Raw genomic sequence first — 25732 nt, 5'->3', positions numbered from 1 at the left:
TCCGGAGGACTTTTCCTGCATGTATCTTGGAATCCCTTACCCAGTTCCAAGGACTGGTGCGGGAATAGGTAGGTCTCTAATCCTCCCCACATCTCAGAGCAGAGGGACTGAAGGACGTGGAGCTCAGACCTTGGCTGTGAGCGACAGGGGAGGCGGGCAGCCCCTCCCCGCTCTCCCCAGAACCTCACGTCCAAAGAAGTCCTTGAGGAGCCTTCTGGGATGAGAGGGGCTTCCCCAGCACAGGCTCATGGATGTTAAACGTCATCAGAATGGAGCCAAAGGGCAGAGAAGGAAACCACCCCATTCCAGTGAGTCAGTCACCAGAGGTCCCGCCCCCTCCCAGCACCTCCAGCCTCCACTCCTCTCACCCCCGCTCTCCTGCAGGGGTTCCCCCACCCCTCTCATCCAGCAGCCCCCTCCAGCCCAGCCCTACTTCTTCAGGGTCCCTCATCCTCTCCCAGCCTCTGTCCCCCTACAAGCCCCCAATCCTAATGAGCCACATCCCAGCCAGAAGAGTGGACTGTTGAGAGAAACCGTCCCACCTCTCAGCAGTGCAGAGGCTCCTGAGCTGGGGGCTGCCAGTGTCCTGTAGCCAGTTCCTGTGGCGCCAGCCAGGCGAGTTTCCTGTCACTGCTTTCCTGCTGGGGGCAGGCGCTGGGGGGCTCCTGGCCATAGGTGAGTGTGGAAACAAAAGGTCAAGGGTGGGCAGGGGCTGGACCAGGGCTGGGACCCATGTTTTGACCTTTGGCCCTTAGGTCTGTGCCCTGTGCCCTTAGGTCTCTTTCAGCTCCTGGTGAATCCCATAGACATCTATGAAGAGCAAAAGATGGTGATGTTGTACAGCTTGGTGGGTTAGTGCTGGGCAAGGCCAGGCTCTCTCGAGAGGTCTGAGGAGCACAGCCCCATCCCGCATGCCCAGGAAGGAGTCTGAGCTTGTGTCTTCTGTACCCAGGCTTCCCTGTGGCTTCAGCCTCCTCTCAGGCTTTTTAGGGGGAGGTCCAGAGGGAAGAGGTTTCCAATGTAAGAAAGAAGACACTGTCCTTCCCCAATCTAAGGGACTCCCTGCTGCCCATGTGACATGGTCCAAACCCCACAACCCTTCATAATCCTCATCTCTCCTGACCTCTCTGGCCTCGTTTTCTCCTTCTCTTGAGAAATTCAATTTGTTCATTCATTCATTCATTCATTCATCCGGCACTTACTGAGCACGTGCTGAGGATTCAGCAGGGAGCACGGCTGACAAGCACCCAGGCTTTTTGGAGTTTACATTCCAGTGGAGAGAGTTAGACAATGAGTGAACGATAAATAAGAGCATTTCTGATGGTGACAAGTAATATGAAAAAAGTGGAACAGGGGGATGTGATAGAAAGGGCCTGGGGAGCTACCCTCGCTCAAATAGTCGGGGAAGGTTCTCAGAGAAGGTGATATTTGGAATGGAGATCTTGTATCAGGAGGTATTGGGCTGCAAGAACAGAGAACCCACCTGAAAGTGGTTTAACCATAGAGAAAGTTTATTATCTCACATAGTAAAAAGTTTCAAGGTAGGGTGGTTTTGGAGTTTGGATAATTCAGCAGCTCAGTAACCCACCCAGGACTCGGGTCCCTTCGGTCTTTTCCCTCTGCCATCTTTGGCTTGTCAACCCCTCCTCTTCAGGTAACAAAATGGCTGCAGCAAGTCCAGGCATCACATCTTCATACAACAATGTCAAAGGCCGGAAAAAAAAGAAAGGAACATCCCTTTCTCATGTCCCTCTTTAGGAACTAGGAAAACTTCCCTATAATCACCCCAGCAGACTTCCCCTCCCATCTCTGGTGAGAACTGCAACACATGTCCTTTCCTGAACCTATCCATCCCAGGCAAGGGGAATGGAATAGCGTCTCATCAGTTTATTGAATGAATCCTGTCGGATATCAACAGGAAACTACTTTTTCTGTGACCACCACATTCAATGTTCTCCCATTGCTGACCTTTCACAAAGAAAGCTTATTTTCCTCTAGAAAATAAGCGAGACCTAGCCTCACTTCAGGAATTGTGACTTCTTTTCGGGGGTTGAGAGGTCCAACACACTCTACATCAAAATTTCAACCTCACGTTCATTCTCGAGCATCTTCCCTCACCCTAACCCCAGCCCTCAGCTCAGGCCTGATCCCTGGCACGGGGTCCTGCCGTAGAGAAGGGGCTTGGCCTGCTCTTCCACTTTTTTCTCCACTTCCTTCCCTTTTTGGTTCTTCTGATGTCCGAAAGGAGATTAGAAGAATAAGAGGAAAAGGGACAAAAGTCTGAAGTCACCGATGCTATTATGATTCCACTGCTGGTGCCCTCTGTGTGGCAGGAGCTCACAGCCTGGCCGTGTCAGCGGGCCTGTGTGGTCTCAGTGCGGGCTCTGTGTGGACCTCGGCAGAGCCCAGTTCCCTGCAGAGGGCAGTTCTATTTGGATGACCTCTTATAAAGCCCCCCTTAGCTCCTACAGGACACCATAGCCTCTTACTTTTGCATCTGTCCCTCAAGCAGGCTGCCTCCTTGGAGTGTAACCTCACAGATGACTCAGGGTCTGCTGCCCCCCAAAATGACCACTTGTCCTGGAGGAAATGCATACATCCTTGCCCTGCCAGACAGGGAAAGCAGGGCCCCTTGCGGCTGCCCTCTCTCCTGCCCTGATGAGGGGCTGGGACCAGTCTCAGGCCCTGCTCAGCACCCCCAAAAATGCTCCCTCAACTCTGTGCTTTGGTGGCAGCCCTGGAGCTGCCCTGCGAGGGCTTGGCAGAAGTCCCATCCAGGAGGGACGAGGCAGGTCCCCCTTCCTGCAGCACCAGTCCCTGAAGAGCCTTGGACCCCTGCAGCCTCTCACTTGGCATGTGATGCCCACTCTCTCCACAGACGCTCCCTCCGTGCCTGCCCACTCCAGCTGCCTCCTTCCGCTTCCGGGAGATTCACATTGCTGGCCTCTTTACACGGACTCGGGGTAGAGGAGTGAAAGACTAGTTTTGCTCTTTTGGTAACCCAGCGAAGAGACCTGCAGTTCCAGGGGGCTCTTGTAGAACCTAGGGCAACTATTTATCAACCATCGTCCTCAACTTGCTTGAGTCTTTAGCTAGAAGGCCAAGACCACAGAACAAGACCCTTGCAATGTCCTGTTACACCACGATGAATTTAGACGGATCCAGATTTACCCCCCAGGGGCCGGGACAGGGCCAGGCTATTGCTCTTGAACAAAACCCAAGTTGTGCTAGCAAGGAGGAAGGCAGAAAAAACTGCAGGGTGGCACCCGACAGGGTTTGCCACAAACCTGTATGACTAGGTGGAGGCAGCCATGTGAAGAACTGGGGGAGGAGTGCCCCTGGCAGGGACACAGCCAGGGCAGAGTCCTGAGGGGAGGAATGAGCTTGGCGTGTCCAAGGAACAGCAACAAAGTCTGCGTGGGTGGACGTGGTGGGTGAGGGGCCGAGTAGCATGAGCTCACTTCAGAAGGTAGGCAGGGGCCAGATCACGAGGGTCAGCAGGCCATCTTAAAGGAGTTTGGATTTTATCCCAAATGTGGCAGAAAGTCACTGAATGGTTTGAAGCAGGCAAGGGACATGATCCAATTTATGTTTTTACACTCTGGCTACTTTGTGAAAATTGAAGTATAAGGTGGCAAGAAAGACAGTAGGGACACTAGTTAGGAGGCTACAGTCCCAGTGAGATGATGGGGACGCTATGAGGACAGGGTAGATGGAGGGAAATGTCAGCATTTGGGATTTGATTTGGTGATCATTGGGTGAACACTCCATCAACAGAGGAATCTTCTAGCTTCCCAACCAGCTTATGCTGTTCCTTTTCCCTTGGAATGCCATCCGCACCCCTAACAACACTTACTCATCTTCCAGGCTGAGCTGACACATCATCTCCTTTGTCCAGCCCTCCCAGCCCCACCTCTCCCTGCAGAAATACCTACTCCCTCCTTGGCTCCCACAGCTCTCTGTAAGCACCGCCCTTGTGCACTTAGCACATCGTGCTGCAGTCATTTGTTTACTCATCTGTCTCTCTCCCTGGATTATGAGCTTCGAGGAGCTCACTGTCTCCTTGCAGAGACCACAGGGAGACACATGTGAAACTTCTAAAACATACCAGGCATGGTTAAGGGCTAAAATTAGAGGCAGAGATTGTGAGTGCTGTGGGTGTCAGAGCACTGGGAATCTCGAGGTGGGCTCTGACCTCTCTTCTGACCACTCGGAGCACCAGTGCTTAGTTTCCAAAATTTTTCTCTTGCTCTCTCTGCTCCCTTCAGCACTTAGGGTAAGTGCGACTCCATCCTGGATATGGAAAGTGTTGGCTTCCTTCCCTAATATAAACAAACAAGCACATCACACACACACACATCCATGGCTTTTTAACCTCTCGCCATCTCTCCATGCCCTTCCAGAGACTGGCACACAGTTGAACTCCGTAAGTGGCTGTTGAATGAATGAATGAGTGGCCCAGAAGGCCTATGAGGTCCATGTAAATGGGCACAAGGACAGGACAGTGGTGGCTCCAGCCAGGGTGGCTGCAGGTGGGTGCCCTGGTAAACATGGTGCAAGATGGCTTCCTCACTTTGCCTTACCATCTCCTGGGCTCTCCTGACAGGCTTGGGGGCCATAGGCTGGGGGACTTCCCCTCACATCCGCTGTGCCAGCCTCCTGCTAGTCCCCAAGATGCTGGGCAGAGAAGGGAGGCTCTTTGTCCTGGGATACGCCTTGGCTGCCATCTATGAGGGTGAGTGTGTGCCCCCGGGTGCCGGTTAGTGACACTGAAGCAGTGACCCTGGGTGGGCCACCCAGTGGGAGCCAGGCCTGGTGAAGGAGAAAAGGTGCAGGTCTAATCCCAGCTGCTCCAACTTGCTGTGTGTCCCTAAGAGAGCTCCTCCCCATCTCTGGCCTCCTCAGTTTACAGGAGTGAAAAAATCAAGGGTTGAGTGAGACAACCTCTCACAGGCTTCTTGGCCCCGTCATTGTACATTTCTAGAAGATGGTCAGTGACTACAGAGAACGAGCTAGGGTGGGTTTGAGAAAGTATTGGTTCTGCAGAGAGGTGACCTACCAGGGCCTCTTCCTCTAGGGCCAGTGGCCAATCTGCGGCACAACCTCAACGACATGATATCATCGCTGGGCTGCACGGTGGAACTGCAGATCAACAACACGCGCGCGGCTTGGCGCATCTCCACGGCCCCCTTGCGAGCCGTGTTCAAGGACCTGCTGGTCAGGACTCTGCACAGGCGGGGCCTGGGGGTCCCTCTCCCCTGGCCAAGTTGCCTTGAGCTGGGAGCCGTCACCCTGGCTTTACAATTTCCCAATGCAGATACTACTGGCATGTTTTGCAGAACTATCTCTGAGCATTGCTGAATGTACCCTGGTCTCCTGGGACACTAGATGCCAGGAGAGCCCCCTAGTCATTGGAACATGCCCTACACACATTTCCAAATACCTGAGTGGGCAGTATTCTGGGCAGCTGAACTAGAACATCTAGGAAAACTAGGGGCCTTGGCCTTGAGTAGTTCAGAAGCTTTGAAGACCAGGGGACTAGGGAATTGGATACTCCAGGGCTAGAGACTGGGGATTTGGGAGGATTGGAGAGTTGGAGAACAGGGGAAATGGGGACTGAGGGGTTTGGAAGTTGGGGACATTCAGATGGCATAATGATCTAAAAGATTGGTGGTGAAGGGTGCGTCCAAGGACCTGGGGAACCGCTGTTTAGTAAGGATCTGGGACAGGAGGCCTGAGGAGGAACTGGGAGCCTGGGACACAAGGGCAGCTAAGACGTGGGCACAGGTGAGGCAGCCGGGGAGAGGAGAGAGCTCCCCAAGACTATGGACAGTGGGGAATTTGAGGTGAGAGGCTGTGTCGCAGGGTCTGGGCTCCCTGTAGGCCTGGGGTAAGAGCCCAAAGCTGGGCTAATGGTGGGAGGACAGGCTATCAGGCAGCAGAAGCTCTAAGCCCCCACCTGCCACCCCAGTCCTTCCTCCCTCTCAACTCCAGGGCAGCAAAGAATCACTGAAAGCAGAGACTCAGAACATCACCACTTCCTTTGAAGACCTGGATGGCCAGGTGAATAGTGAGGCTGGCTACAAGCCAGAGGATGTCATGGACTCAGAGGAGACAGCCCAAGGCATAAAGACCCCCCAAGCCCCAGGCTCCAGACTCCACCTCTCAACACAGAAGATGTATGAGCTGAAGACCAAGCTGCGCTGCTCCTGTGAGGGGTATCCCTGAGCAGGGAAGGGTGGGGCGGGCCACAGGGCTAGGGTTCCAGGTCAGGATATGGGGACCTTAGACATCCCTTCCTCCTTCCTGCAGATGTGGTGAACCGGGCCATACTCAGCTGCCGTCGTTGGTTTGACCGGAAGCATGAACAGTGCATGCAACACATCTGGGTCCCACTCCTCAACCACCTGCTCTGTCTGCCCATGAAGTTCAAGTTCTTCTGTAGCATTTCCAAGGGTCAGCACAGTGGCAGGAGGGTGGGGGGCACAAGGGCTAGGGAGCTGAGTCCTTGGGGGCCACTGGTAGGTGTGGCACAGGAAAGCAATCAGATGGGGAGGGCTTGGGCTCTGAGGACACAGCACCCTCCAAGGCAGCCCATCCCCTGACTGGCTTTGTGGCCCAGGGTAAGTTATAGCAAAGCTCCGGGCTTCGTCTCTTCATCTGAAAGATGGGCGTAATAATAGCGCTTATCCCGTTAGGAGTGTTTGAGGAGGAAAGGGGCTAAAGCCTGTGAAACACGTGACAGCTGGCACGCAGAGGAAGCGCACTGTAGATGCTGGCAACCAATATCGGTGTTGGTTGTGGTTAAGAACGGTGGGGGGAGGGGATGGGGGAAATCAGGATTGGCTCCTGGGAGGAGGAATCCAAAGAGAGCAGAGAGGGGAGGACTCAGTGTGGCAGACAGCCATGCAGAGAGGAAAAGGCAGGACAGAGGACCCGGGCGGGTGGGCAGGCCTGCCAGGCCTGGGCTGGAGGCTGGGCACGAAGCCCCCGCCTGGCCCCGCTTGTCCACCAGTGATGGAGATTTGGTGCCGAAGTCGCATCCCAGTGGAAGGCAACTTTGGGCAGACCTACGACTCCCTCAACCAGTCTATTCATGGCCTGGGTGGGGAATTTTCAGCCAGTATTGACCTCAAGGTAAGAGGCAAGGGCGTGGGGGTGAGGCAGATAGGGAGTGGGAGGAGAGCATTAGGGAATAGGGCGTGAGGAAGGACAAGTGAGAGGGCACAGGAAAGAGGTGCCTGGGGATGAGGGAGGGGGACAAGGAGGGGTGTGGTGTTGGTGTTGCGGGGGAGGGGACAAAGCCAAGCCAGGTATGCATGGACCTGGCTTGGGGATGGTCAGCCAGGTGTGAGATGGTGTCAGCTGATATACGGGCAAGGAAGCAATACTGTGTCAAGGAGGGTAGTGGGCAGAAGGGACAACTCCTGAAGATCCTGGGAGGATCCTGGGGACATGAGTCAGGTTGCGGGGGAGAGATGGCACCAAGAGGCTGGGTCTGGGTCTGGCGAGACTGCAGCAGGCTGAGCCTGCACACCTGCCTTCCACCAGGAGGAGAAGCAGGCCGGGGTGCTGGGCCTCAACACGAGCTGGGAGCACGTGAGCACCGAGGTGCGGGACTACGTGGAACGCCAGGAGGCCTGGCTGGAGCAGGCCCTGGGGCTGCTGCACGTGCTGCTGTCCTGCACCTTCTTGCTGGTCCTCCACGCGTGAGCCATGACCCCCGCCCCAGCAGCCCTTCCTTCGCCCTGGATGGGGGCCCTGCCCTGAGGGAGGTGATAAAGATGGAACTGCAGATCCCATCCCCAGCTCCGAATCGGAATGTTTTTACCTTTAACTTTGCTTTCTTGAGCTCATTGTTTATAGAGTCAAAGGAAATGTGGACATTTTTTCAGAAGAAACATTACCCGAGTTCCCACCATCTTAAAAGGGCAACCGTCTTCATTTATCCACCTCCTTCCAGCCTTTGTCCCAAAACTGACTTTTTTTACATTCAGCTTTGACTTTTGATTTTTTCTTGCCCTTCATATTCCCCTTGGCTCTGACTTTGTGCCATTTTTATCATCCAATTTTGCTTTCATTTTCTCCTGCCTGCTGCGTTGGCAGCTACTTTCCCTCCATTTAGAACAAAGTCCTCAACCCCACCCAGCCCAGTGTCCAGCTGGGCAGCCTGGGCCTCTCTGGTCTTGTTCCCTGCTGACCTCTGGACCCTCCGTTTCCCGTCTCCACCCCAGACGCCTGGGGTGGGCAGGGGCTGGGCAAGGGCAGCCACAGGAGCTGTTCTCTGTCTGCCCCTGTTTGTGGGTCCCAGAGTGACTGCAAGGGAGGGGTTGTGTGTGTACCTGGCGCCCTGTAAGGGGACAAAGATGAATGAGCCATATTCCTGCCCTCAAGAAGCTCATGGTCTAGTGGGGGTGGTGAGAGAGACACCCACAAGACAGAGATGGTTCAAGGGCCATATGGACTGGCTATCAGGACAGGTGTGAGAGCTGAGGAGGTGCCCCTGGAAGGGCCATAACTGGACTCCACAAGGCTGCAGATGGGGAGCTATGGTCAAGGAAAGAAGGGTGTTCCTTGGGCAAGGATCCTAGTATCCGTGGGATGCAGAGGGCCGAGGCTGGGGTGAAGGACTGGGCTGAAGTGGGCATGACCAGAATAGTCTGGAAAGCCCTGAAGGAAGACCCAGAACTGAGGGTGGTGGCAAGATGGACTGGGCAGGCTGGAGGTAGTGAGGTCAGGCTGGGTCAGGAGCCTGGCTGGGGTGGGGTGTGGCAGGAAGATGGCTTGAGATGGAGGGAGGAAAGGGATAGATGCAGGAGGTCTCAGAGCCAGCTCAGGAGGGAAGAAGGAGGCACAAAGTCCAAAGCCACTTCCAGGCTTTCAACCTGGGTGAGGTCACTCCCTAAAAGGACAGAGCTGGCCAGAGGGCAGCCCCGCTCAGTAAGCCCAGGCACCGCCACCATGGGTCCTTCCACAAGGGGGCGCTCACAGCCTTTGCATTTATAGTTACAGTGTTTCTATTTTAAAGGCAAAGATAGGGATTTTTACAGGGCCCCAGAACCAATAGCATTGGAACTTATGTTTCACACTTTACAGAGTTTATTTAATGTACTTTTACAGTTTTAAACACATTTCCAACAATTAACATTTCTTCCTTAGGAAACGTGGGACTTTGGGAGATGACAGAGGATAGCTACATACACATGCACACACACACACACACACACACACACACACCCCACTACCGTGCTCAAGGGTAGCCAGGGCGGGGTAAAGGTGTGCTGGTGGCAGGGAGATGGCGGTTTGCGGTGAGCGTTGCTTGAGGTAACCTCCAAGACATGTGCTGCAGGTAACACCAAGAGGCAGGGACTTGAGAGGTGAATGCGGGAGTCCTGGTGGAGTAGGTGACTCCTGCAGCCTTGAGGAGGTCTCCGTCTCTGTCCCTCTGCGTGCTATTCATCCTGCAGGCTGCTGGCCTGCTGCCACCTCACATGCACACACTCCCTGCTCCTGGACCTGCTGGCCGTGCCTGCCTCTAAGCCCCACCTCATCTCCTGCGTGGAGGTGGGTGTCTCCCAGTCCACAGCTGGAAGACGGGCAGAGTCTCCTTGTTATCACTACTGCCTCGCACAGGGCCAAGGACATAGATGGTGCTCAGTGAACGCTGTTGGTCAGTTGAATGACTGTGGCTCAAGGAAGCCCATGGTTGAGAGTGTGTGAGGAGAACGTGGAGGAAGAGATGGAGACATCACCGTCCATCCATCCACAGGTCCTTCTCCTACATGGACAGCTATAACCAGGACATTCGCTTTGACAATGTCTACATCAGCACGTACTTCTGTCAGATCGATGAACGTAGGAAGCAGCTGGTGAGAGGGCACAGCCCTGCCCAAGGATGCCTTGCTCTGTGCCCTGCGTGGGCTTCATGCTCCAGGAGGGCAGAAGGGAAAGGGCAGCGGGCCCTTGGAGTTCCTAACTGTGTGGACATATTTTTCCAGGGCAAACGGACTCTGCTGCCGCTCCGCAAAGCCGAGGAGAAAACCGTCATCTTCCCCTGCAAGCCCACTATCCAGGCCTCAGAAATGAGAAATGTGGTGAGGACGGCGTGGGCAGCAGGCTCCTGGATGCAGCCACAGGCCTGGAGCTGAGGGTGGAGGGCAGAGGCGCCGAGAGCTCCGTGCCCAGGCAGGCAGTGGGCCCAGGTCTACCCTCCCACTCCTCGGGTAGGTGAGGGAGCTCCTGGAGACGCTGCCCGTTCTGCTGCTGCTGCTGGTGCTGTGCGGACTGGACTGGGCTCTCTACTCCATCTTCGACACCATCCGCCACCACTCCTTCCTGGAGTACTCCTTCCACAGTGAGGCCATACCACACTCCAAGCTCCAGGCCCAAGAGACAACCCCTGGAGAAGGCCAACCCCTGTGCAGCCACCCCGCCCCATTCTTCCAATGGCACCTCGTCCTGCTGCTTCTTCTGCTCCCTTTCCTGTGACTCAGCTCCTCGCCCCCTCATCCTCCTCTAGGTCAAATCACAGCCCTGCAACCTGACAGCTGTCGCTGGGGGCCTCAGTTAACCCTTTACATTTACAACAGGGAGGGGTTAGGGTTCACTGAAGTCATGGAAAGACCTGTGCAGCTGAGATGTATGTCTGTGCCTTGACTCTTCCCCAACATCCAGCCCCCATCCTGCCCCACCCCCTTAACTCCAGCTCTTTCCTGACTCCCCACCCCCTCTCCTGGCCTCAGGCAGTCATAAACTGGAGGTGAAGGTTGGAGGAGACTCCATGCTTGCCCGGCTTCTTAGGAAAACCATTGGGGCCCTGAACACTTCCTCAGAGACAGTGATGAAATCAAACAACATGCGTGAGTGAGGTTGAAAGTTTGGATCAGAGAAATCAAGGGCTGGGAGCAAAGGTCAAAAGATTCCTAGGTGGGCCAGGCGCGGTGGCTCACCCCTGTAATCCTAGCACTCTGGGAGGCCGAGGCGGGCAGATCGCGGATTGTTTGAGCTCAGGAGTTCAAGCCCAGCCTGAGCAAGAGCGAGACCCTGTCTCTACTAAAAATAGAAAGAAATTGGCCAAACAACTAGAAATAGAAAAAATTAGCCAGGCATGGTGGCACGTGCCTGTAGTCCCAGCTACCTGGGAGGCTGAGGAAGGAGGATCGCTTGAGCCCAGGAGTTTGAGGTTGCTGTAAGCTAGGCTGATGCCATGGCACTCTAGCCCAGGCAAGAGAGGAGACTCTGTCTATAAAAAAAAAAAAAAAAAGATTCCTAGGTAAAGAATGGACCTTGGGTGTGGAGAGATGGGGGTCAGAATGGTTGAGTTGGGGAATCAGAACATGGCGCACTTGGGCAGGCTTGAAGAAGTGGAGGATGATGGGCTTGAGTTGAAGGAGTCTGGAGACTGGGGTCTTGGGACCAGAGGGTCCCAGCCCTCTAGAGCAACACTGTCCAACAGAACTTCCTGCCATGGTGGAAATTTTCAAGATCTGTCCCACATTGAGCAAACAGCCTCATGGGCCTAGCGGCTATGGTATTAACAGTGCAGTTCTGCAGAGTGAGGGGCAGGCAGAAGGAGAGCGGGGATCAGAGGCCTAACATGCACTTCCCATTGGGATAGGGGGGTTCAACCCAGAGCTGCCCTGTCCCTAGGCTAACCCTGACCAGACCCCTGATGGGTCTTCCCTCTTCCCCAGCCTGCCTGCCCCAGCCTGTGGGCCTGGATGCCAGGGCCTATTGGAGAGCTGCACTACCTACTGGCCTGCTACTGTGTCTCTGCCTGTTACAGGCTTTCGGCTACCGGCTCCGGAGGGTCATCGCAGCCTTCTACTTCCCCAAGGTGTGTCCTTCCCTAGACCTTTCCACCCCTACATAGCCGCGTGCACACGCATACATACACGCACTGCACCAGCTTCCCACCAACTCCATCTTTGCGGGATGCCTTCCTCCTCCCCTTCCTGCCCCCAGCGAGAGAAGAAGCGGATCTTGTTCTTCTACAACGATCTATTGAAAAAGAGAGCAGCCTTCACCAAATTGAGGAGGGCTGCCATCGTGAGGCAGGCACGACAGCAGAAGGCTCCAGTAAGTCCAGGCCTGCGTGGTCCTGCCAGCTCCTGGCTAGGTCTAAGAACTGTGGGGGAGGGGGCAGATCCTTCAGTCCACCCAGCACCTACCAGTGGTCCCCGGCCTACTTGAACTTGGTGAGTTCTGATGTGACACATGCTAAAGGCCCCAGTTATACAACTCCTGGAGGTCAGTGAGCTGTACTAGAGATGAGTACAGAGTGCGGGTCAGGAGTGGGGCTCTAGAGCCAGAGGGCATGGGTTTGAATCCTGGCTCCTCCCCTTATTACCATGACAACTGTGGGATCTTGAGCACATTACTTAACTGCTCTGTCTTAGCTCTTCCCTTCTGTAAAATGGCATTAACTACTCCATCAAGTTGTAAGGATTAAATGAGTTTTACTCTCATGGTGCTGGCATGCAGCAAGTTCTGTATACATGTTTGCTGTCATCATGTGACCCTCGGCAAGTGACCACCTCTCCAAGGATCAGTTTTCTTACCTGAAAAAGAGATGATGATAATAACACTGTCTGCCTTATATGATTATTGATTGAATTACTTACAGTATCTTAGTACAGGGCCTGATATTATAACCAATGAGTGTAGCCATCCTTCCACGAGGTTCATAATAGTGAGACTGTGTTTGCTTAACTTTTTCCTCCAGTGCCTAGACCCTCCCAGCCCCCATGACACACAATAGGGGTGGCCAGATGAATGTGTTATGGAAAAACAAACAACAAAAAAGAACCTACTGGGATTCCTTGACAGGGTCCTGAAGTAAGCTGGATTTGAGTGTGCAGATGGAAATGTGAGGGACAGTCATTACAAGCTGAGGGCACAGAATGTGCAAAGACTCAGAGTCCAAAGGGACTGCCAAGTGCCAGGGCTAGTCTAAGGAGAAACTGGCACACAAGAGACAGCATTCGGGGAGGGGCAAAATGGAGCAGAGGCTAGAGAGGGACCAGATTATGGAAGGTTCTAAAGGCCAAACCCAGGAGTTCTGCCTGGCAGGCAGGCAGTGGGGCCCCTGGAGCTTCTTGAACAAAGAGTGACCTAATAAGGTGGCCTGTGAAGAATTATTCCTGGCAATTGTGTGGAGACAGTGTATGGGGGAGGGGAGAGAATAATGAACTGGGCCTGTGATTTGGAATCAGCACATGTGAGTCCAGCCAGGTTTGATTGTTTACTATTTGTGTGCCTTTGGGAAAGTCACTTCACCTTTCTGAGATTTATCTTTCTTGTCTGTAAAGTGGGGATAACAATAGTGACAGTCTATCTGGCCTACTCATTTCTCAGCCTCACGTGAGAACCGCAAAAGATAGTTGCTGGGAGATATCCACTGGGAGAGAGCCGGGAGGCTGCATCCTCCCACTCTCCATCACGGAGTGGGGCAGGGAGGCTCTCCAGAACCCATTTCCCTAGCACACTGGCCCTCCAGGGGTCTTCTTTGCCCAACCCAGCCTCGCCCATGTGGGCACTGTCAGGTCTCCTGACTTCAGACAAGAAGCGCTGTCCAGTTCCCTTCTCAAACCCTTCTTTCGCCCCTCGCTCCCGAACTGGCTCTAACCCCCACCTCCCAACAGCGCCACCACCTGGTGGACATCCTGCACCGCCGCTGCCCGCTCCTGCGCCCCTGGCTGCGCCGGCGCTGCGTGGTGTGCCTGGCACCCGAGACGCCCGAGTCCTACGTGTGCCCGACGCTGGACTGCGAGGCCGTGTACTGCCTGTCGTGCTGGGACGACATGCGGCAGCGGTGCCCGGTCTGCACGCCCCGCGAGGAGCTCTCCTCCTCCGCCTTCAGTGACAGCAATGACGACACCACCTACGCAGAGTGAAGGGGCGTCTGGCTTGCTCTCCCGCCCCGCTCCCTCCCGTTTAATAAAACGCTTTGTACGCTCTCGCTGCCCGCGCTTCGCGTGAATCGGGGACTGGAAGAGCCCGGCGCTGCCCAGCCGGCAGTCGGGAGAACTGGCTCGCCGATCTCCACAGGGCCCGGTCGCGGACAGGAGGCGGGAAAACGGCGAAGCCACTAGGGAGAGGGCCAGACCTGGGGCCAGGTGAAGGCGCGACGCCCAAGCCGGTGGGACCGGGCCCCACCTCGCATCCTGCGCAGTTGAGGGAAAGCGGGCAAGAGGAGAAGCGCGGGCGGAGCCGGGGGCGGGAGCGGGTTCCGGCTCCTGTAGAACCGGGCGCGCGGCGGAGGCGTGGCCTGTCGGGGGCGGAGCCGGGGCGGGCCGGAGCCTGGCTCGGGGCCGGGTGGGAGGGGGCGGGGCGGCGCTCCCGGGGGGAGGCGGGGGGGGGCTGCGTGCCTGGCGTTGGGGGGGGGGGGGGCTGCGTGCCCTGGGTGGGAGGGGGCGGGGCGGGGCCTGGTGGCAGCGCTGCGCGGCAGGGCGCTCCAAGCAGACCCGGCCGCGGGCGGCTCCTCCGCGAGCGGTCTCGCACCTGCTGCCCTCGCCCAACCCAGGGCGCCGCTGCCATGCGGCTGGCGCTGCTGTGGGCCCTGGGGCTCCTGGGCGCGGGCAGCCCTCTGCCCACCTGGCCGCTCCCAAGTATAGGTGAGTCCTCAGTCTGGAGTGGGTCGGGGGTGGGCTGGGAGGAGGTGCAGGGAAATCGGAAGGCATTGGAGTTCTGGGGCCGGCCAGAGATCCTGGGAGAGCCCAGACAGAGCGCGGCCCGCCCTGGTCTGCTGTCCTGGGCCTAAGGCCCGGCGACTGAGCGATGGAGTGGCAGGGGAAGCTGGGGATGCCGGTGCCCCCCCACTCCTGGCGGTCCTCTGCGCGGTCTCTGCGGACACTTTCAGGTTCAGGTACCAGGGACCGAAGGGCCTGCCCAGCGCCCCTCAGGATCGTGGAAAGAGGGTTGCTGCTTCCTAGGACTGACATCTTCGCTCCTCTGGGGCCTAACTGACCGTTCCACCCGGTGCCAGTGCGCCGAGTGGGCACGGCTTATAGGGTTTAGTGACGAGGATTCTTTCTAGCGCCTATCCCAGGCCTAGGCGGCCAGGTACCTTCACCCTGGTGCTGTTGCCACCAGAAGCCCAGACGAGCGGGAGGGCCCGGAGGGAGCCAGGAGAAGGGAGAATTGGCCAGGAAAGAGGCTGGGACACCAACTCCTCCTTGGAACTTTCACTTCCCGCTGCTGTCTTGGGCTGGGGGCCGAGAGGGCAGGCGCGGGTGGGGTGTCCGGAGGAGAGAGGGCCATTGTGTGTAGGAGGGGTACTAGGGGAGGAAGCCGAGGCTGTGGGGAGCGGGTGTGTCTGGCTGGGCATGAGGGGTATTTAGGGAGGTGGGAGTGTTTGCACTGCTCACCCAGAAACGGGCGTTCCTGGCATCTCCGATGTGAAGGAAGGGGAGGGCGAGTGGGCACCCGGCCACAGGGCTTAGCTCAGTCTTGAGAGGGGGCGTTCCCGGGAGGGGGGAGTGATTGGGAGGGAGTGGGAACAGGGGAGGGTGCCTGTGAGAATCTGGGATTGGCCCGAGGGGGACAAGGAGGAGCCACAGGCTGGGCAAGCTGAACTTCTTTCTCTGGGGACTTGTGTTTATGTTGGTGGGTATAAAGCCATAAATTGGAGAGAAGCCCCCTCCCTCCAGTATTCTCCTTTAACTCCCAGCATGCAATGCAGGAGCCCTTCAAGCACCTAAGGGCCTCGATGTGCTCGGTGCTGGTGGGTCTGGTGTCGATTCCCTCAGCACTCTCTTGGGGTATCCTGGGACCCTGCAGGTGGCACTGAGGAGCAGCAGGCAAGGTCAGAGAGAGCCCTGAGTGGGCCCTTGGAGCCCCAGGTCCTTGAGGACAACCTCCCGATTAACCTAGCAGAGGTACTTCAGGTGAGCGCCCCTCTCCCCTCTAATAAATAAATATATACACTCGCCCTCACCCCCAGCACAATCAGGTGTCTCAAGGCCAAAGCTTGGCTGAGGAGCTGGTGAGAAGACCTCGCTGTGGCAGGTCCATTCGAGGTCTGGCTGCCTCTCCCACCGCACCTGGCTTCACTTATCGCCCTCTCCCCTCTACACGCACATCTGTCTGCCTCAGCCCCACCCGACCCACCCATCTCCACTGGGGAAATTCTGAAGCCAAGCTTGCTTTCTTCATCTCAGGTTGTCAGTTTTCTCCATGGGGGGATTTGGAAAGGGTCAGGGCCTCACCAAACCACCCCCCACACACTCCAAAGCTGAGTCAGAGGAAGGGCTGGGGCCTGCACTGGGTCCTCTATGATGCTTCCTCTCTGGGCAGGAAGCCGAGAAGGGGCGGCTCAAATACCTTCCTTGACCTCCCCACACAACCCCCCAGAACAATGCCCCTGGCCAGGCAGGGCTTCCTGGCCCTTCCCTTGGGATCCCCCCACCCGTGATCTAATCGTTGGTGCTCTCCTGAGAGCCTGAGGTTTTCTGGTTAAAGAGGGTAGGAGTTGCAGGCATGTCTGGGAGGTGACATGCCCTCTGATGCCCACAGACCAGTCTGCCTGAGTCCCTGAGGATCAAATTGGAGCTGGATGGTGAAAGTCATATCCTGGAGCTGCTACAGAATAGGTAATAGTGACGATTGTAATAATGATCGCATGGCTAACAACTTATATCGAATTTACTATGTGCTAGGTACTAAGTGCTTGCACTCATTTAATCTTCATAACAACCCCTAAGGGAGATACTATTATGCATTGTTGTCCTCATTTTACATATGAAGAAGTCAAAGCATAGAAAGGTTAAATAACTTGGCCAAGGTCACACAGCTAGTATGGTGAAAACCAGGCTAGAACCCAGATAGCCTCGCAGAGTCAGTGGCCCAACTGGTATACTCTGCTGCCTCGGGGGAAAGTGGGAAGGTTGGGGGGCTCCCTGGTTCCCAGTCCCCCTACTACCTCCAGGTCTCAGCTTGTCACTATACCAACGTGGGAGGTGGCTCCGGCATTGCCCTCCTTTTTCTTCACTCCACAGGGAGTCAGCCCTAGGCCGCCCAACCCTGATGTGGTACCAGCCCGATGGCACTCGGGTGGTCAGTGAGGGACACACTCTGGTGAGTCAGGCCCTCTTGTGCCTAGTTTCTGGCCTAGGGGAAAGAGGGAGGGGGCATCTAAGGGGTGCCAGCCCTGGAGGATGTGGGTGGACACTGCATATCTTTACCAACAAGCTAGACTCCTGGGTTCAAAATCCTGACTACCATCCGGGATAGCACTAACATTTCTCTGCTGTAGGAGAACTGCTGCTACCAGGGAGGAGTGCAGGGCCATGCGGACTCCTGGGTGTCCATCTGCACCTGCTCTGGTCTCAGGTACAGTGGATAGATTCCATGACAGTGGAGAGAGTGAGGGGACACCAGGCATGGAGCTGAAATGTTCTCTGACTACCTTTCTCTTTCCTTAGGGGCTTAGTCGTCCTGTCTCCAGAGAGAAGCTACACCCTGGAGCAGGGGCCTGGGGACCTTCAGGGTCCTCCCATTATCTCCCGAATCCAAGACCTCCTCCTGCCAGGCCACACCTGTACCCTCCGCCGGCGTGCATCTGTGCCCACTCAGGCTCCACCAGAGGGACAGCGCCACATTCGCAGGGTAAGGATGAAAGGCAGGAGGGCTGGGCTTCGGTCGTCTTGAGGGCTGACCCCTACCCTCAGAGCTATGTGTTCGCAGTAACAACAGCTCCTGCTAATGGAGAAATTTCCACGTGCCAGGAACTTTGTGAACATTATCTCATTTACTCTTCTCAGCAACCCTAGGAGGTAGGTGCTATCAATAGCTCTATTTTAAAATGCAGAGACCAGTTCCAAGAGGTTAGGTGACTTGCCCAAGGCCATACAACTAATAAATGGTACGTGCAGGATTCGGAAGCAGGTATTTGGCTCACACTCCTCATGTCTTATGATCCCATGTGCAGAGAACTCTCACTTGGTTATAGATAACACTCAGTTATCAATCATAAAGCAAGGAAAACTAAATTTCCTAATTTTTTAAATGGAGATAATAAAACTACTTGCTTTATAGGGTTGCTGGGAAAATTAAATGAATCAATATATATATATATATATATAAAGTGCCTGGAACTGTGCTGGGCATATGATAAGTGTTTGGTAGTGTTAGCTATTGTTATTTTTATTATTATTATTTTAAATTTGGAAAAAGCACTGAGTTTGGAGACAGAAAAGCAGGGCTCTACTCCCAGCTTCATAATCTACTTCCTGGTGGTCCTTGGCAAGTCCCTGGCCTCTCTGGCCCTCAGTAGTTCACCTGTAAAATGTTGCTGTCCACCCTCCTCTGTCTGACTACACAGGTAGGAGTGGACACATCTTGGTGAGCCCTACGCGGCTGCTGGCCCTGAGTGGCAGTTTGCCTGATACTCCACTTTCTTGTCCATAGCAGAGGCGGGATGTGGTGACAGAGACCAAGATTGTTGAGCTGGTGATCGTAGCTGATCATTCGGAGGTGAGCCTGCTGGCCCCTGCACATCCTCCCCCACCCCCCACCCCCCCTGCCGCCTTTCACGGTCACCTCTCTTGGCCCACAGGTCCAGAGGTACCCAGACTTCCAGCGCCTGCTGAACCGCACGCTAGAAGTGGCCCTTCTGTTGGACACAGTGAGTGTTGGACAGGGTAGCAGCCCGACAGCCCCTGACCATGGCAACCCCTCTTCTGAGCCCCAGCTCTCTTCCAGTTCTTCCGGCCCCTGAATGTACGAGTGGCACTAGTGGGCCTGGAGGCCTGGACCCATCGTGACCTGGTGGTGATAAGCCCAGACCCGGCTGTCACGCTAGACAACTTCCTCCACTGGCGCCAGGCAGACTTGCTGCCTCGCTTGCCCCATGACAGTGCCCAGCTGATGACGTAAGACCCCCAGACTGAGCCAGAGGGGCCTGGCTCTACCCTGCCCTGGTCAAATTCACCCCCCTTCAACTCCCTACCTCAGGCCCTGAAGCTCTGAGTACCATGGCTCTTGGCCCTCACCTTTGACCTCTTCACCCCACAGTAGCACTTCATTCTCTGGTCCTACGGTAGGCATGGCCATTCAGAACTCCATCTGTTCTCCTGAATTCTCAGGAGGCGTGAACATGGTGAGTTATTCCCAGGTCTCCTCCCCATTCCCAATTCAGTTCCTCCCAGGTTGGTACCACTGGTATATTCACTGAAACACCCCTACAAAGTTGCCCAACCCAAAGCTCTAGGTATAGAGGATGGAGGTGTATGATGTGGCCTCTGCTGTCTGGCAGCCCCTCGCTTGGGGCCAGCCCATCACAGTGTACACAGTCCTCATCTATGCAGTCCTCCCATTTCTTCAAGGAAGGTAGGGGGGCAGCTGAGGCCCAAGAACAGAGGTGATCTCCTAGGGCCATTGCAATGAAGGAGGGGCACAGAGCTGAGCCAGAACCCAGGTTTCCTGCCACCTAGGCCTGGGCTTTCCCCCTACTTTAGAAGCAATTAAGGAGGGAAGCAGTACCCACTGTGTGCCCAAGAGGTCAGACAGGGTGGGCTAGGCATTACGGTGGAGGCAGGCTGAGGCTGGGGCTGGACCTGGGGTACCCCTACCCAATGACAGGACCACTCCACAAGCACCCTGGGAGTCGCCGCCTCCATAGCCCACGAGTTGGGCCACAGCCTGGGCCTGGACCATGATTCACCTGGGAACAGCTGCCCCTGTCCGGGTCCAGCCCCAGCCAAGAGCTGCATCATGGAGGCCTCCACAGAGTGAGTTGCTGCAGGATGTAGAGAGGCGACTGGGTGGGGGGCAGGGAGAGGTCCACAGCCCCAACCTTCCTTGCTACCCTCCCCAGCTTCCTGCCAGGCCTGAACTTCAGCAACTGCAGCCGACAGGCCCTGGAGAAAGCCCTCCTGGAGGGGATGGGCAGCTGCCTCTTTGAACGGCTGCCCAGCCTGCCCTCTCTGGCCGCCTTCTGTGGAAATATGCTCGTGGAGCCTGGCGAACAGTGTGACTGTGGCTTCCCAGATGTGAGCCCCTCACCCAGAGCCTTGCCCCGCTCGCTTCTGTGCCCTCGCTCTGGCTCATTAGCCCTGCCCAAGCCTCCTGTGCCCCTCTCTGGTTCTGAAGGGACCTCCCACCCCTCTCCCGACCTCTCTGTCTGCAGGGACAGCACGTGGGCTGTTGGGGTCTAGCTCTTACTCTCTTTGAGGCTTTGGGCGTCCTTCTAGGTTTGGTGTCCGGGAGGAGAGTTGGAGGTAGGCTCTCAGACCCTGCCTGCTCTGACGCTCGGCCCCTCTATGCCCTTGCCCACAGGACTGCACTGATCCCTGCTGTGATTACTCCACCTGCCAGCTGAGGCCAGGGGCACAGTGTGCATCTGATGGACCCTGTTGTCAAAATTGCCAGGTGGGCACAGTCTAGACTGGCTCACAAGAGCTCATGTGCCTGGGGCCAGGGTGGAAAGGGTCATTCTGATCCCCAGTCCTGGCTGGATTTGCCCAGTACCCATACTGATGCTTGTCCACCCTCCACAGCTGCGCCCGGCTGGCTGGCAGTGCCGCCCTACCAGAGGCGACTGTGACTTGCCTGAGTTCTGCCCTGGAGACAGCTCCCAGTGTCCCCCTGATGTCAGCCTGGGGGATGGTGAACCCTGCGCTGGCGGACAGGCTGTGTGCATGCACGGGCGTTGCGCCTCCTATGCCCAGCAGTGCCAGTCACTTTGGGGACCTGGGGCCCAGCCTGCCATGCCACTTTGCCTCCATACAGCCAACACTCGGGGGGATGCCTTTGGGAGCTGTGGGCGCAGCGGCAAAGACAGCTATGTGTCCTGTGCCCCTAGGTAAATGAGGAAACTTAGCTCCTCCTCTGGGTTTGTGGGAGCCTTGGCCCTGCTCCCACTGACCGTGTGCCCTTCCCCCCTCCCCCCAGAGATGCCATTTGTGGGCAGCTTCAGTGCCAAGGGGGTAGGGCCCAACCTCTGCTGGGCTCAGTCCGGGATCTGCGTGGGGAGACACTGGAAGCAAACGGGACCCAGCTGAATTGCAGCTGGGTGCACCTGGACCTAGGCGACGATGTGGCCCAGCCCCTCCTGACTCTGCCTGGCACAGCGTGTGGTCCTGGCTTGGTGAGCAGCCTGGGTGGGCAAGACCAGGTAGGAAGGGACACCTGGACCATGTTGAGCAGTACCCAGACTTCAACATCCATGAGTGTAGAAGGCACAGATTCTGAGGGAAGTCAGATTCTTACTTCAGATGAGCAAAGTCCTGCCATCCCACTGAGCCTTAGTTTCCCCATCTGTAAAAGCCTTGGTGGCCTCCCAGTCACAGTAAAGCTTTGTGAGAATATGACCTTTGCTCTTCTCTCCCTATGGGGCAGGTATGCATAGCCCATCGATGCCAGCCCGTGGATCTCCTGGGAGCACAGGAATGTCGGAGCAAATGCCATGGCCATGGGGTGAGCTGGGATGGGGGAAATGGAAGGGGAGCAGAGAGCCTCCAGGGAGAAAAAGGATGTTGGGCTTTGGAACAGACCTACCTGGGTTCTAACCCTTGCTCTACTACTTTCTGGTTGAATGACCTGGGGCAGGTTATTAACCTCCCTGAGCTCAGTTCCCTTATCCATCCAAGGGACATAATAATAGTACCCACTTCTTGGGGTGTATGAAACAAGTATGGGCTGGGTGCGGTGGCTCACATCTATAATCCTAGCACTCTGGGAGGCCATGGCTGGGGGATTGCTTGAGGTCAGGAGTTCGAGACCAGCCTGAGCAAAAGCAAGACCCTGTCTCTACTAAAAATAGAAAAAATTAGCCTGGCAACTAAAATTAGAAACAAAAAATTAGCCGGGCATGGTAGCTCACACCTATAGTCTCAGCTACTTGGGAGGCTGAGGCAGGAGCATTACTTGAGCCCAGGAGTTTGAGGTTGCTGTGAGCTAGGCTGATGCCACTGCACTCTAGCCTGGGGCGACAGAGCAAGACTCTGTCTCAAAAAAAAAAAAAAAGAAAAAGAAAAAGATGAAATGAGTATGAAAGCTTCTAGCACAGTGCCCATCATATAGAAGGGCTCAGTGTTAATTTGATCTAATTTCCTCTGGCACAGAAGACTCCCTGTCTCCAGGGCTCTGGTTCTCTCTACCCATCATCCCCAGCACAACTGAGATGATAAGCTGGAGACAGAGAAGTAGTCCCAGAGTACAGACCCCACCTTTTTTGGGGGGGAATGGGGGTCTCTCTATGTTGCCCAGGCTTGTCTCGAACTCCTGGGCTCAAAGTGATCCTCCTGCCTTGGCCTCCCGAGTACAGAGCCCCTCATTACTTGCCCTGTGCCTCCTAGGTCTGTGACAGCAATAGGCACTGCCACTGTGAGAAGGGCTGGGCGCCCCCTGACTGCACCACCCAGCTCAGAGGTAGCATGGGGTGGGGGCAGGGGCAGCTGGGAGGGCAGAGCGGCTCATTCCTTACCTTTCCCCCTTGGCCCTCTTTTTCTGACCGCTTCACTTTCTCTGATCACTGGGCTTCACTCCCTGCCCCCTGCTCCTTCATGGGTATAGAGTTCTTAACCCTGCCCACCTTTAAACCTGACCTCACCCCACAGCAAACAGCTCCCTGACCACAGGGCTCATCCTCAGTCTCCTGTTGTTACTAGTCCTGGTGCTGCTTGGTGCCAGCTACTGGTACCGTGGCCGCCTACGCCAGCAACTCTGCCAGCTCAAGGGACCCAGCTGCCAATACAGGTATGAGCATTGTCTCCCTGCTACCAATTCCTTCAACTGGGGACAGTCCCGAAGCCTGCTCTCACCTTTGCAGTCCCTGCCACCCAGTTCTGAGCCCTGAGCCCCTTGGACCCTGAGCTTGCTGACTGCCATACCCCACACACCTCTCTTCCCTACATGCACCCCATAACTCTTCACCTCATATGTCAACCTCTCATGGGGCAGCTGGGATGCTAGGACCATTTCTCCCCAGGAGCCCCTGTGCTGGATAAGTGGGGCCCTTCCTCAGGCTGATCAACTGCCCCCATCCCTGATTTGACCTAAACTACACACAGGCTCCTCTTCAAGGGGCTGCAAAGGGTTAACCCCACTCAAGGCTGGCATACGGCTGGAGAATAGAGTCTGAGGCTAGACTCTTTCCCTCCTTGACTTTCCTCATGCTCAGGGCAGCCCAGTCTGGTCCTCCTGAACGGCCAGGACCCCCACAGAGGGCCCTGCTGATGCCAGGCACTAAGGTGAGTCCTGCATGCCAGAGGAAAGGGGCTCCACCTTGGCCTGGCATCCAGCTTGGGCCCTGGGGGGGTGGGCATTGAAGGCTCTAGACTCAGAGAAAGGCTAGCATTGCCCCCAGGTCAGCCATAGAAGTCGGGGCTAGCCCTTCCCTGGCTGCAGGCAGAGAAACAGAATGCAGACTGGAGTGGAAGGGACAGCTAGAGCAGGGGCTGCCGGCCAAGCTGGTGGCTTTGAGAGGTGGGTCTATCTGTGCCCCAACAGTGACCCCTGGAGGGCAGAAGGGGGGTGGAGCTCAGAATGGCCTTCAGTGTGCCAGAACCGGATGAGGCCCAGGTCACCATGTGTAGAAGGGCTGGTGAGTGCCCCTGCCCTGAGCCCTCTGGGTCCGATGACAGGAGTGTGTGTGTGGGTGGTCTGCATGCCCCCACCACCACTTGTTACCCACGCATGCAGCTGAATAACTGCATGCACAGCACCCCCTGCCCCTGGGGCCCTGACTGTCCTCCCTGGGCACTAACCCTTCTCTGCCCACATCTGTCTCTCTGCTTCCCACACCCTGTGCCTGTCTGCTCCTCCTGCTCTCTTGGCAGGCTACTGTTCTCGGCTTCCCGGCACCCCCCTGTAGGCCGCTGCCACCTGACCCTGTGCCTAAGAGACTCCAGGTAAATCTGGGCCAGGTTCTGCCCTGGCCCAGGGCAGGTGGGAGGCTTGGTGCCCAACTGCAATTCTCATCCCTGCTCCCTGTCAGTGGTGCTCTTCATTAGGTGACCAGGGTGCCCCTCAGCCTTCAGACACTCTGAGCCCCAGAAGCAGCAAAGGGTGAGCCTCCTGCCTTGGTTTCTACCACCATCTGGTGGTCAGTGGCGGGACTGCAGCTGGCCAGGGACTCCACGGTTGACCCACACCTTCCTCCCCTGAGACATCTGCTGGCATGCCCCCAAGCCCTCTGCGCATGCCCCCATTCTCTCCTGCCGCCCTGGCTGACTTTGCATGTTGACCTGAATCCCTCCAGGGAACTTCTGCATGCCCACTGCCCCTGGATGTGCTCTCATAGCCACTGCCTCTCTCTGTTCAGGCTGAGCTCGCTGACCGACCCAATCCCCCCACCCGCCCTCTGCCCGCTGACCCGGTGGTGAGGAGCCCGAAGGTAACAGTGGGGGGAGAGAAGGGCACAGCCTCTCCCCCCACCTAGGGCTGTGGTGCCGGTAGTCGTGGCGGTGGTGGCCGTGGCAAGATGGCCCCTCAGTGCCCAAGGGTACATACCCGGTGGCTCCTTTAATGGTGACAGGTTTGTTTGGAGACACAAGTGACCTCTGGTGCTGCCCCCAAGCTGGTGTTCCCCAGCACCAGTACAGCGGAGGTGGGCGACATGACACCCACGGGGCCCAAGCCAACCTCCTTCCTTCTCTCCCTCAGTCTCAGGGGCCTGCCAAGCCCCCACCCCCAAGGAAACCACTGCCTGCCAACCCCCAGGGCCGGTGCCCATCGGTCGACCTGCCTGGCCCAGGAGCTGGAATCCCGCCCCTAGTGGCACCCTCCAGGTAGGCCAGGAGGAGAGCTGCAGATAGGTGCCCGGAGTGAGTGATTTGGGGTAAGGGGACCTCTGACCCTTTTTCTCCGCTTCCCGCACTCCAGGCCAGCGCCACCACCCCCAGCAGTGTTCTCGCTCTACCTCTGACCTCTCCTGAGGACTCCAAACCGGACTTAGGACTTCAAGAGGCGGACTTGCCCCCTGGAGTACCCTGCCATGACTGAAGGAGCCGGAGCCTGTACGGAGCGGAACGGTTGTCTTAAGGCGCCAGGCACGCACGAGCTGTCAAGCAGGACTCTGGGGACCTGCCCACGTCGTTGCAGCCCGGGGTTGGGGAGGGGCTGGGGCCTGGACAGGGTTGAGGGAGGTGCGCACAGCCTGTCTCTGCAATAAACGTGAGATCTTGGGAGCGTGCCTTGGAGTTTGTCTGCTGCTGGGAAGCTGGGTCGCCCCTGCTGCGGTTCCAGGTCTGGCCGCCAGGAGATGCTGCCGCCTCGGACGCGGGCGGGAGTCCCAGAATGGGTCAGCGTCTGTGTCCCGGGGATGCTCCTGGCTTGTTTCTGCCAGGGAAGGCTCTCAACGCAATCCTGTATCACGGGGAATTGTCCACCCGTTGCCACCCCCAGTCCTCTCCCCCATCGCCGCGCGGCCCCCAGGGGCGGCTATCAACAAAACCCGCCAAGCTGTCGGATCCCCGTCTCCACCCTCTGACCAGTGGCTGGGAAAAATGGATCTGGCTTATGTTCTAAGAGTCCCGGAGCCAGGATGGAGGGGGACAGCGGCTCCCACGATCCCGAGGCCGCGCACCTGCCTCCTCCCCCTCCCCTGCCCCCCCCCCGAGGGCTCGGAAACAAAGGCGCTTTGTACAGGCCGCAAGCACCTCATTACTTCGTCTTCGGGACTGGGGCCGCGGTCCCCAGAATGAAGGTGTGGGGTGGAAAGAGACAGACGCCAACCCCAAAGCAGGCATCTAGCGCGCACCTAAGGCTCTGCACGGAACGGGGGGTGTCC

The 25732-nt window shown here is 56.7% G+C and overlaps 2 protein-coding genes across 4 annotated transcripts; both read left to right on the top strand.

Moving 5' to 3' along the window:
• The first annotated feature begins 19 nt into the window (after window positions 1-19).
• On the top strand, window positions 20-13957 carry DCST1 (DC-STAMP domain containing 1). Of its 3 annotated transcripts, XM_012658805.1 has the most exons (17): window positions 20-68; window positions 181-308; window positions 550-675; window positions 777-851; window positions 4607-4735; window positions 5078-5217; window positions 5995-6211; window positions 6313-6456; window positions 7016-7137; window positions 7552-7709; window positions 9770-9869; window positions 9999-10094; window positions 10228-10354; window positions 10743-10859; window positions 11694-11836; window positions 11965-12078; window positions 13644-13957. In XM_012658805.1, the coding sequence occupies exons 2-17, from the start codon at window positions 248-250 to the stop codon at window positions 13893-13895; spliced, it is 2121 nt and encodes a 706-aa protein (XP_012514259.1). In that variant the 5' UTR covers window positions 20-68; window positions 181-247; the 3' UTR covers window positions 13896-13957. The 3 variants fall into 3 exon arrangements, with proteins under 3 accessions (XP_012514259.1, XP_012514262.1, XP_012514261.1); XM_012658808.1 differs by lacking the exons at window positions 777-851; window positions 4607-4735 and adding an exon at window positions 3413-3421 and having other exon boundaries at window positions 550-581; XM_012658807.1 differs by lacking the exon at window positions 777-851.
• Window positions 13958-14424: 467 nt separating this feature from the next.
• Window positions 14425-25113, top strand: ADAM15 (ADAM metallopeptidase domain 15). The gene is made up of 23 exons (XM_012658804.1): window positions 14425-14615; window positions 15781-15887; window positions 16516-16592; window positions 16998-17076; window positions 17255-17331; window positions 17424-17607; window positions 18412-18474; window positions 18557-18625; window positions 18703-18872; window positions 19015-19099; window positions 19582-19730; window positions 19817-19991; window positions 20278-20370; window positions 20499-20803; window positions 20893-21088; window positions 21340-21417; window positions 22299-22371; window positions 22560-22698; window positions 23123-23192; window positions 23781-23852; window positions 24266-24337; window positions 24607-24731; window positions 24826-25113. Exons 1-23 carry the CDS (start codon window positions 14537-14539, stop codon window positions 24866-24868), a joined length of 2580 nt encoding a protein of 859 aa, XP_012514258.1. The 5' UTR covers window positions 14425-14536; the 3' UTR covers window positions 24869-25113.
• The last annotated feature ends 619 nt before the right edge of the window (window positions 25114-25732 follow it).

Source organism: Propithecus coquereli, unplaced genomic scaffold (genome assembly GCF_000956105.1).
Source record: "Propithecus coquereli isolate 6110/MARCELLA unplaced genomic scaffold, Pcoq_1.0 Scaffold59, whole genome shotgun sequence".
NCBI classification, from domain to species: Eukaryota; Metazoa; Chordata; class Mammalia; order Primates; family Indriidae; genus Propithecus; species Propithecus coquereli.
The sequence above is the reverse complement of the archived record's forward strand: the minus strand, read 5'-3'. Positions and strand labels throughout refer to the sequence as shown.